At 30.0% G+C, this 11589-nt stretch overlaps 2 protein-coding genes and 1 long non-coding RNA gene across 4 annotated transcripts; all 3 read right to left on the bottom strand.

Moving 5' to 3' along the window:
• Positions 1 to 2402: 2402 nt before the first annotated feature.
• Positions 2403 to 5021, bottom strand: LOC107072643 (uncharacterized). Its single transcript, XR_001476614.2, has 3 exons — positions 4012 to 5021; positions 3351 to 3914; positions 2403 to 2831 (listed from the first exon to the last, which is right to left on the bottom strand). It is a non-coding gene; the product is annotated as an uncharacterized LOC107072643 (long non-coding RNA).
• Positions 5022 to 5515: 494 nt separating this feature from the next.
• LOC149031292 (uncharacterized) lies at positions 5516 to 6126 on the bottom strand. The gene is made up of 2 exons (XM_089176376.1): positions 5927 to 6126; positions 5516 to 5835 (listed from the first exon to the last, which is right to left on the bottom strand). The coding sequence occupies exons 1-2, from the start codon at positions 6054 to 6056 to the stop codon at positions 5678 to 5680; spliced, it is 288 nt and encodes a 95-aa protein (XP_089032502.1). The 5' UTR covers positions 6057 to 6126; the 3' UTR covers positions 5516 to 5677.
• A 1257-nt stretch (positions 6127 to 7383) lies between these two features.
• Positions 7384 to 11589, bottom strand: LOC149031291 (uncharacterized). 2 transcript variants are annotated; one of them, XM_089176373.1, is made up of 7 exons: positions 11151 to 11589; positions 10750 to 10917; positions 10056 to 10357; positions 9783 to 9935; positions 8780 to 8956; positions 8148 to 8418; positions 7384 to 8070 (listed from the first exon to the last, which is right to left on the bottom strand). In XM_089176373.1, exons 1-3 carry the CDS (start codon positions 11334 to 11336, stop codon positions 10232 to 10234), a joined length of 480 nt encoding a protein of 159 aa, XP_089032499.1. In that variant the 5' UTR covers positions 11337 to 11589; the 3' UTR covers positions 7384 to 8070; positions 8148 to 8418; positions 8780 to 8956; positions 9783 to 9935; positions 10056 to 10231. The 2 variants fall into 2 exon arrangements, with proteins under 2 accessions (XP_089032499.1, XP_089032497.1); XM_089176371.1 differs by having other exon boundaries at positions 10056 to 10917.

Genomic DNA, 11589 nt, shown 5'->3' with positions numbered 1-11589 from the left:
ATTATTTCTTGCTGTTTCCAGTGATTTATTAAAAAATTCACTAATGCTTCTTTAAAATAACTGTTTCTCAGCTCTTTATTAAAATCGGCTGGTCTTGCTTGCTCTGGCCCAGAAATTGCGTACATGCAATTACCAGAGAAACCTCCTCGCTGTGACCTTTCATAGTCTTTGATAGAAGGTGACCAATATCTATCAAAAATTATATGTATTTCATGGGCTTTGTCGTTAGTTACCATTTGCAATATTTTTTTCGAAACACTGCCAAATGTCTTTAGCAAGTCCTTAATACAATGGATAAAAAAAATTCATCTATTAAACAAATGTCGATATAAGTCGGAGCCTTACTTTGAACATCTCTTTCCAAACATTTGAATAGAGCAGATTTATCTGTTTTATAAATAGATCCATCCAAGTGACACATACACATTGGAACGGGTGTTAGAGGGTATGATAGAATTTTTTCAACATTAGTGTTTTCATTCATCAATATAGCTAGCATACGTTCGAATAAGTCACGCTGCAATCGTACCTCTTGAACTTTATTACTCACCCTCACTAATCTCTTCTCAGTGGGAGCAGCAAAATGGAGTATTTTACTTTGCTTTATTGTCATTTCAAATCTACCTTCTATTAGATTCAGCACATTCAGAAATGAACGTTTCTTTCAAGCGATGATCAGTTTTCTCAACACTCAATAATTTAGTTACTTCTTGCGACTCTGCTCGTCCTGTTGCAATATTAAATCTAAAACTGATCACTCTGAATATCTTCGCTATTGAAAGGATTCATGTTTTGTTTCAAAACAGCTATAAAATTTTGAAGCTGTGTACTGTCTTTTTTAATTTGGTGCTTTTTTAAATCGCCGATGATGTCTTGCGTTTTTTTTAATCCTGTTATATCGTACGTATGAGATACTATGGTCGATCGGATGCCATGACTTTTAGCCCATCTTTGTCGCGCTGAGATTGAGTTTGTAAAGTGTGTTATGACCAAAAGATTCTTCAATGAAAATTCCTCTGATCATTAATTGTATGCTATGAAGTGGAGAATAAAGGATTAGGTTAAGGTGTAAAATAAAACACGTGATTGAGCCAAACAAAGAAACAATGCCTTTTTTTATTGGCTCGTCAGGGAAAAGCCTTGCGGCATAAAAACCCTGGATGATGTTTAATTATAAAAATGAGAGTCCACCACGTGGTATTACCACGCGGGAAAATACCGTCAATATAAAATGTATATAATGGAAAGATCTCACCTCTCGCTCGCTTCGCTTACGTTCCTTAACTAATTTAGCTTAACTCCTTTGATTTCGATATGTATTCACAGGCTTCCTATAATGGACTATAAGAATGTCCTTTTGTACTGGCCCAGCAGGGCGTACGGACTGGGAGTGAGAAGTGGGGAGGCGAGAGGTGGGGGTAACTAGAGGGACGCTTCGGTAGTTACTAGTAGTTGATCGATGCTCACCATGAGTATCGATCTAGAGTTTTGATCGATGGAGGTGGATGCGCGCGAATTTTGAATACTGCTAATTACCGTACAATCCTCTCGGATCGTACAAAGTGCGTGATACTTGTTAATCGTTTGGAAGCAGTAGCATTAACAATTTGCTCCAACATCTGTTTTCCAAGCAAACCTATACAAATCCGTCCCCTTATACCTGTGTTATTATAATAGGTGCCCACTTTTACTTCCAAAATTTTGTGAGCCATTTGCTTTCAATTTTACAAGCCGAAGAAGCCGAATACTATCGAATGTTTATTTATTGTTTAAATAAAACTTGATTTATACAACAATAATAAGCATAAAAAATCCCAATAGTTCCTAAAAGTTAAAGTTGTAAAAATGGTACAATTTTCGTTTCAGTATTTTATAAATATTAATAATTAATATATAATATATCCACCGCGTTAAGAGCGATTACAAATCTTCTATTATAGCGCGCTTTTTCAATCCGTCTGCCAAGGCTTTAGCCACCAAATTTTTGTCTGCCATTTAGTAAATTGTTTTCTTAATGTTTAAATAATAAAATAAAATAATTTTTGTTCATGTACTTCGTGATTTTTTTTAAATTAATTTTTACACCCCTTTGGCGCGCTCTGGCGGTACTTTAACCCCTAGCAAACAGTCTGCCAATATTTTTTCGCGATTCCTTAATATAAATACAAACTTTTTCCATAATTAGAATCCGTGTACCTTATGATTTTTTTCCCACCTAAATTTCACGTTTTCAATCGTACGGCCCCGCTTTAGACCTCGGTTTTGCGATGGCAGACATGCAGATTTATGTTCAGCTTTACCAAAGGTAACTTTTTCAATAGAAATGAATCGTGTACCAATAACAAACTTTTTTATGTAGCCAGCTCTTAGACTAAACTTTATCTTACCTAGTCGCAGTTGAGTAAAGGATGGAAAACTAAATTTAAAAAGTCCAATTAAAAGTAAATTGTAATTTATTATCGTAAATTGCACTTTTTACAAGACTAGAAATTTCTATAGCATAAGTAGAATTAAAAAACATTTGCATCATTGCATTTTTTTATATTAGTAATTTATAACTATCAATTAAGGTTATATTACCTGTGGTACAGTTAATAAAGACGTATTTCTCTGATTATTCCGCAACGCCGTACAAAAATCATGCGACAAGGGAGAAAAATCGAGGGTTGCAACCCACCCCCTTTCAGTGGTCCGGGGGGGGGAAGTGATTTGAAACAACATAAAATTAATTTATTTTGAAAGTATTTTATGCATAGATAACATTTTTCCACATGCGGTACATTTTTTTTGGACCAAGGGTCTGAAGGGGGAAGAAAACTCCCGAAAAATCCCTATAAAAAAATGTACATTTGGATATTTAGTATGACATTTTTTTGTACGGCATTTAGATAGTTTATTTTGATTTAATGCAATTGTCTATAAAAAGTTAATGCCGTACAAATCTGAAAGTTCATATTCATAAAAAAGTAATAAAAATATTAAATATATATAATTTTCATTTTATATATCTTATATTATTTACATAATATAGTTTTAGTACTTTGACAGTTTGCAGGTCTATAAATTATTGTTTTGTAATAATAATAATTTTGTTTAATAATAATTATTTGAACCAACTATAATTTCAAAGTAAGTATTATTCAATTAACCAAATATAAGCATTAAGTAGCCGAAACGAATATATTTACTGTCAACACAAATATTATCGAAGTAATAATTCAATTAATAAAACAAAATTTATAACATAATTGTTATTTCTTGTAGATGGAAGAAAATAGAGTTATTTTGGTATTGATGGAAACCATAAAAAACCGTAAAGAAATTATCATCATCTAAGAATATTGTATTACCTTTATTAATACAATCGTGTTTCGCGGCATTATCTGGACTCACTTGAATATTGCAATGTTTGCATTTAAACATTTCTATAAAATAATAATTAGCAGTTAAAGACACAAGCTCCCAAGGAATTTAATTTATTTTCTGTACTGAACCAATAGTAAATTGATAATTAATAATTATATAGGAATATCTCAATTTAAGTTACTATAGAAGTAAAATAACAATGTTTTTTATGTAATAACGATACTAATAAAATATGGCGTAAATAAATTACGAGGTTAAGTAATGTTATTGTTACTTGTTTCTTCAGTTTATTTTGGTGGTTTTTTTAATACCAATCTGAATAATTAAAAATCATAAGCAGAGAAAAGAATTCTTCTCTTTTTTGTTGTTAATCCTGGGTAAAACACTGCAAAACACGACTTTTTCGAGTGTCGAGCAGAATACATCTGTGTTTGACAGTGTCTTTGATGGAAAGCGCTTTTTCGACACTGCGTTACACAGTGTCGCTTTTTGGTGTAATTGGAAAGCAACGATTAGCATCTCGTTACGTTCCCTATTTAAAGTCCAACCTGAAACACGGGATTATAAAATAAAAAAGTATTATAATAAAAATCTACGTAAGACTAAATAAGTTGTCAATAATGTGCAATAAAAATATTCACGAACAGGTGAAACAACTGCATTGACGACCCTCTCAAGCTGGATTGGATCGTTATTTTGTTTTAAACGATGTCAATGTTTCTAACAGTGTTGTTAATATAAAATTAACGCCTAAATCCTGCAAGCTGATTGGTTAGTTTTCAATTTTTCAATTGCCTGTGTAAAAACTTTAGCGTCATCTAGATTATCTTTCTTATCAAATATATTTAATTATTTATGAATTCCTATGCAATTTTATATTATTTCGACTATTAAAAAAAGTTAAAAAATACAATAAAATAAATTACACATTATTTATTATGTATATAAAATATAAGTTTTATGACTGTGAATTCCTATTTAACCCTTTGACTACTGTTGGCACCCATTGGCGTCCGACACATGTTGGCTTCCCGGTACTATTGACGCCTATTAGCGTCCAAATCAAATTTCGCTTGTTTCGCCCGTTTAAAAATTTTATAATTGGTCTTATGGTAGTGTAGACCTCTAATGGTAATGTAGATTACCAATTTCGATTAACTTATTTTGATTCATTTAAATTTAATAAAACAAATATTAAGAAAATACTTAGATGAAACTAATGGATATAAATTAAGAGGTAGAAATACTAATAATGAGCCTTTTCGTTTGACGCAAAAGCATTTTCCGTCTCCATATGAAAGCAATATAGCAATTCGAAAAAGTGCAAGGCGTAGATGTGTAATGTGTGCAAAAAATGATAAGAGAAAGGATACACATTACGAATGTAAAAAATGTAATGTAGGATTATGTACTCATCCGTGTTTTGAAATATATCATACGTTATTATATTATTAAATTGTATTATTAAACATTGTTATTTAAAAAAAGCTTAAAATTAATGTTCACTTCAAGTAATATTCGTTTAATGTAATAAATTTCAGTATTTTGAATATTTTAATATACTTCCTTAGAAATGCATGTCTAGCGAAAAATTTCGCCGTACCCAGTGGACGTCTCGAATGAATTCGTACCGTACCGTACGGCCAGTGAGTGCCAAAGTCTGCCGTAGTCAAAGGGTTAATAAATTATAAATTAAAATAAACAATATATTTATTTAATTAAAATGAAAGGAACAATTTCTTTTGTTATGTTATATAATTTATTGCTAATTGTCAACGTTGCTTTTCTTTTTTTTTCTTTTTGTAATCTTGAAATTATATACTTGTAGTTGCTAATATCAAAATATATTCCACAGATGAGGATAGAATTAAATAAGAAACATAAATAGATATGTATGTATAACATATTTTTACTTTTGTGACTAAAAAAAATTAACAATATTCAATCTGCAATAGGATACAAATTCTCTTGTTATTTAAATTTATTATCAGCCTTTCATTAATAAAGAACATAAAAATACATCAATGTCTATAATGAGAAATTTGTTAAAATAAATTAAAAGTATGAATTATAATATGAATTATTTGCATTTTTTATGATATTTAATTATTCATTTATATTGATGTGATAATTATATTTTACTTATAAATTCAGTAGTCTGAATAGAATTTATTTGAACAAAAATATATTATTTCTTGTATTTATAATTGATCTAAACATAAAGAATAGTTTAAATATGAATAAACTAACTTATATAAAGAATATCTATTTGTATTTCAAATATTTGAATTAAACAGTTACTTTCAATAATTTATGATATATTATTGAATAACAAATGTAATTCTTCAACAGAAGGAATTTCAATGAAAGCATTTTGATTATTTTCTATTGTTTTTAACATTTCAAGTATTTGTAAACACTGCGGTTTATACAGAGATAAGATGTCTAACTGCATTTGCGCACACTTAACTGAAATATAATATTTTTTAAATAATTAAAATATATTCATACATAATTAAATATATCCACTTTAATGTTACAGATTTTTATAAAGAATTACCTCTTATCTTTGACACTTCGTCTAATAAAATGTTTAAATTCAAGTTTGCTGTTTTTATTTCAGTTAATATTTCACTATATTTCGACATTTTTATTCCACAAAGTATCTTTTTTATAAAATTAAAACTCATAAAATATAATCTTTCCTAAGCTTTTCCAATTGTTTTTAAACACACTATGTAATTTTACTTATAAAAGATATCTTACAAATTGTAAAATATAAGATAAGGTAAAATTGGACAGAATTAATATAACTATGATTATTTTCCAATAAAAATAAGATGAACTGGTTTACTATTGGTAGATTTTATTTCTTATACAAGAATTAAGTATCCAATTTTTATACTAATCATACGGAAGATAAAATTATGACAATAAAAATGTTGATCAAAGTTTTTATGTTTTTGTAATATCCAAAATGATCGTATATTTTATTTTTTATTAATAACTGTAAATAAGAATATAATTCCTATTTGATAAAATTTAAAGTATGTAGCGGTACGACCGAAGGTCGCGCCCTCTAAAGTTACTAGAAGGCTAGGGAACCACGCTAACAAGTAGTGGTCACTAGACTAGAACAGTCTGTACGTAGCCGTTGAGAAGTGTACAAGAAAGAAAAGCAAGTCGCATCCTTTAAAGAAAAATCATAAAATAAAATTCAGTCTAATATTATCTTTACTATAGAGAAACCCTCTACAAGTAAAATTATAATAATACCATCTATCAGGTATTAGCGACACTATAAATCTCAATCACTATTTCTTCCGTCGAAAACGTCACCGTAATTCTACCATGTAAAGTTAAGTTTTGTGTTACCCACGGAGACAGATAACAGGAAGGTGACGCAATGTATTACAAATGTTCGAAAATGTAGGGACAGATCTTTTGCCACTAGAGCGCGTTAGTGTAGCTAATATCAGGTTTTTAAAACCTTTTTTATTGTCGCGGGAATGTAACAATTGTACTCGCGCGTTAGTCAAAATAAATAAACCAAATCTGATAATTAACGTGAAAATAGCAATAAGAAAAAATTTTTTGTTTTACAATTACTTTCAAGATATTATCGTCAACTTGTTGTATAAATCTATTCAATTTCATTTTACCCAGTCGCAGTTGAGTAAAGGATGGAAAACTAAATTAAAAAAGCCCAATTAAAAGTAAATTGTAATTGTAAATTACACTTTTTACAAGTCTAAAAATTTCTATAGCATAAGTAGAGTTAAAAAACAATAAACTTAATAAAAATAATAAGTTCATTAATAATTTATGACAGCTTAAAGTGTTTACGAAGTTTTTTTGTCGTCAACTTCCGATCGTTTAAAGTACGATTATTTAAATTTACTAAGAAATTTCCACCCATGACGATAAAATTATTTAAAATTTTAGCTATAAGTTCTTTGACATGTTTATCACAGCCTAACATTGGTAAAAATTTTGCCTTTGAAATTTTTTCCAAAATTTGGTTCATTGTATTTATTTTAATTGTCTTAGTACCCACTACAGTCAATACAATTTTTTCAAGCTGTTTAATTAAATTAAATAAATTGTCTCTAGAATAAATTAAACCATTATTGCTCATTAACTCAATAACTTTGTCACGTTTGGAAGGTTTTGCCGAACGTAATGTGTCGATACAGTCACAACAATTTGTGAGTCGCTGAACTTTTCGCGCAACGTATCCAGCGATATAAGCCACCACATCATCACTAGTAGACACAACATTATAATCATAGTGAAAATGCGGATCATCACGAAAACTAGCATTTTTATCACCCTCAAGTTATTCTGTACGATATTGCAATTGCAATCTTCCACCTCCCAAGAATTCTCAAATGGGTAATAGTTATCTCGGTACAGATGTTCTTCCTGGTCAATATCATCGTCACTGTCTTCATCCAAGATACTCTCAAACGGCTTACTAACAAATGAACACATGCTATTTTCAGTTTCTTCTTCATTAACTTCACCCATTAAACTCCCAAAAGGTTTTTAAGCCACAGAAATATTTTGAGACGAGAACTCATTAATATTTTCACTGGATGAGTTTTCGTGATTCGAAAATAGTAATCGGAAAACCTGTCCAAATAGAATGGTGTCTGGATGATCATTACAGCGACAAACACTTTTCATAATACCAAAAAATTTCTGAAAACGATAAACGTAACAATGTTAAAATAGTAAAAGAACGATAAATTATACAAGATAAGAACGATAATACATACTTCCAGTTGATCTTGATTAAGGTGAGACTTCATTAAATATTCGTAGTTGCATTCTTTGTGTAAAAATTCTCCCAGTTCAAGAGTTGCTTGTAAGGTAATTTTCAATCCGTTAAAAGTACTGGGAGTGATTGCGAAAAAGAATTTTTCCACCTCTTCTCTTCCATTTGTAGATTTCTCCTTCTTGGTCTTCCGCATTTTTTTTTTAAAGTATTTTTTTGTCTTTAGCTTTAGATTCCCACATTTTTAAATATTCCAGAAAGTCATTTATTACCTAGTGAAAATCAAGATTATTATTTTCTTATTTCTAAATGCTTCAGAAATAAACAGTAAGAAAAAGAAATTATTTAAGTTATTCAGTTGAGATAGAGGTATTGCAATTTAGTAGAAAACAGGGTATAAGGACCATTTATATCTCAGTTTGATTACTTTTTTTTTAATTTTACTCATTTTTTATTGTATTTACATAAATTTTATGTATGTTTTCAGTATTTATTCCGACATTTACCAGCAGAAATACTGAGTTTTTAATTACGGTAATGATTTTCTTCATTCAGAGGTAACATTTCCGCTTTAATATTACGAAAAAACTGCAAAAAATTATTACAAGACTAAAAGAATACATTAAATGTTACCGTTTTTTGAGGACATTCCTGATTCAAACGCAAAGCATCTGGAGGAGTACGTGAACTCATTGCTTGAATCAAATTATTGATCCTTCCAATGAACGCAATTGTTGAATCACAATCTTTAAGTTCATCAGTTGCATTCTTATAAATCTTCATTGCAACTTGAATATTATTGGAGAATAGCTTAAAATAGAAGACTTTTATTATTATCAATAACACTTGATGAAATCATTATTATAGTTTTAGTTTTTAATAATAAATTCAATACTATTATGTTATTAAGTGCTTCCTTTCTAAAATATTTTAGTTTTGCCTTAGTTTTTCTGTAAATCACTAACAAAAGACAACAAAGACAACCCATTACACCTTAGGGGGAGGGTTAAGGTTAATTCGTACAAAAAAGGCATGTTTTTGTGAATTGTTTGTGACGACACAGTTAAAATCTCTTTATTAAAACCAATGGTACATTAAGGTATGACATTCGAAGAATATTGTATAAAATTTTCACAAAGAAATTTGAAAAAATACGGCAATGGCAGCAATTATTCGGACGTGTCTCAGGAAAAAATTAAAATTGCGGGGTCCTTCATAACTTGGTGCTGGATCATCTGAAATCAAAAAGTCCACAAAAGTGAACATTTTGAAGGGAAAATTTGAAATTTCGAAAAACCCTCCCAGCGTTACCTAGGGAAAACTATTATCTAACGAATGAACTTTGATTTTTTGATTTCAGATGATCCAGCACCAAGTTATGAGGGACCCCACAATTCTATTTTTTTCCTGAGACACGTCCGAATAATTGCTGCCATTGCCGTATTTTTAAATATTTCTTCGTGAAAATTTTATACAATATTCTTCGAATGTCATACTTTAATGTACCATTGGTTTTATTAAAGAGATTTTAACTGTGTCGTCACAAAAAATTCACCAAAACATGCCTTTTTTTGTACGAATTAACCTTACCCCCCTCCTTAAGGAGGGAGTACTGTACTTGTATCCTCATAATTACCTGACAAGCTAATGGAATGTTCATTTTCTGATAACCCTCAGGATTTAAATGCTGAAGAGATAGTTTATAAGTGATTTTTAAGTTGGCTTTAAAATACGTTTCATGTGATAAAAGAGCTTCCTAGTGACTTTTCTTCACCAATCCATCAGGCGTCTTCAAGAAAATAACAAAACAATAAAAAATTAATAGTGAAAATAATAATTATATATTCATGAATAGATGTATATTTATATTATGAATCAATCATCAATATTGTTGTAAATAATTTCATACCCAAAAGATTGATTTTTCCATAATCTAGTTTTTGAAACATTTTATTAAATGTGGAAAGTCAGAAACGAATCAAAGTCTCCGATCTTTCATGTTACATGGATGTTCGCAGCTACATTGATCTTCTGTAATCCCAAAAAGTTTCCACACTCCTCTATTCAACTGTGCACCATCACATGTTACAACGTCCACGTAAAATCCAGCATTCTCCAACAATATGATACATTCCAGAAGTAATTTGTGAAGAATAGAACTGGTAACGGAATTTCTGCTGAGAAAACTGCCAACAATCTGCATCCAATCACCTTAAAAAGGTTGGAACATAAAAACTAAGCGTGATCAGCTCGGCTATTTATAAGATATTGTAGCATATGTTCTCCTAAATTTACAAAACCCTCCAGCTGCATGGTTTTACGATTTAACTTGATCGCTTTACTTAAAGCCACTTCATCAATTAATAGAAATACAACTTCAATGATAAATCGGTGCCGCGTTTTTCGTACACTTCCATTCGCGAACTTTTTATACGAAGAGTGTCGAATATAGCAGTAGGGAATCCAAAAGCGCTATTCAACTTCTGGATGTATCTATGAAGTTTGTCTTTGCAAGGAAGAGAGAGGATTTCACGATCTCTGAGTCGATCGTACACAAATGGACTTTTTATGCGAAATAATAAACATTCATAAACCCACTCTACCGTATATCTTCTTTGTTTTGCATTTTTAGCCCTTACAGCGTTAAAACAAGCATGGATTGCTAATTGTTGTACCGGAGGGAAGATAGAAATTTCAGCTCTTAAAGCTGTATCTCTAATTGCCATAGAGTTCACTTTTTGCGCTTCAATTATTTGTAAGAGTGATTTAACCTGCAAAAAAAGAAGAATAATTTTATATAAATCATCTCAGACAGTTAACTGCTAATCATTCTCCAGTACCACATAAATTTTGGAGTTTGCAAATCTCTGACACACAATTGCATAGAAGTATAATCATGGACGTGTAACTCAAATTGGTAAAGTTTTACAATTATTGAGATTTATCTTGTAATAAATGATCTCGAAACAAAAATAAAAGTGATAAACAAGAAATAAAAATATACTTTTTGTTTAAGACGCTTAATTTGCTTGTTTTTGAGACTATCCTGATATTTCAAACTATCATAGCGATCTTTGATATCAGACTTGATTTTATAAGATTGATTCAGTAATTTGTGTCGCAATTTTTGGCAAGCAACACATCGGAAACCATTCATTTGTTTCTTGTACTTTTTCTCAGGCTGTGACATACCAGTGCACGATAATGAACACCTATGATAGGTAAAGAAATAAAATTATCTAATCTTGATTTGAAAGCAATAAAATAAATATGATTAGTAATAGAAGCTCAGAGATATAAAATGTTTTACAAGATATAGAATTGTTTTAACTAGAAATTTATAACCGTAGCGCGCGATATATCCAAAAAAATTTGTTGTTATAAATAATGCTAAGTTGATAATTTTTCATAAAAATTATTACTTCTTGCATTGACATACAGTC

This window comes from Polistes dominula, unplaced genomic scaffold (assembly GCF_049000335.1).
Source record: "Polistes dominula isolate Pdom_NZ unplaced genomic scaffold, Pdom_raw_medaka contig_338, whole genome shotgun sequence".
Taxonomy (NCBI): domain Eukaryota; kingdom Metazoa; phylum Arthropoda; class Insecta; order Hymenoptera; family Vespidae; genus Polistes; species Polistes dominula.
This window is presented reverse-complemented; position numbering and strand designations above follow the sequence as displayed.

Excerpts from the sequence above, each read along its gene's own strand:
- LOC149031292 (XM_089176376.1), bottom strand. The coding sequence starts at position 6,056 with ATGAGTTTTAATTTTATAAAAAAGATACTTTGTGGAATAAAAATGTCG. Across the intron at positions 5,836-5,926 it reads CGAAGTGTCAAAGATAAGAG|TTAAGTGTGCGCAAATGCAG; the intron begins GTAATTCTTTAT and ends ATTATATTTCAG.
- LOC149031291 (XM_089176371.1), bottom strand. The coding sequence starts at position 11,336 with ATGTCACAGCCTGAGAAAAAGTACAAGAAACAAATGAATGGTTTCCGA. Across the intron at positions 10,918-11,150 it reads TTAAGCGTCTTAAACAAAAA|GTTAAATCACTCTTACAAAT; the intron begins GTATATTTTTAT and ends CTTTTTTTGCAG.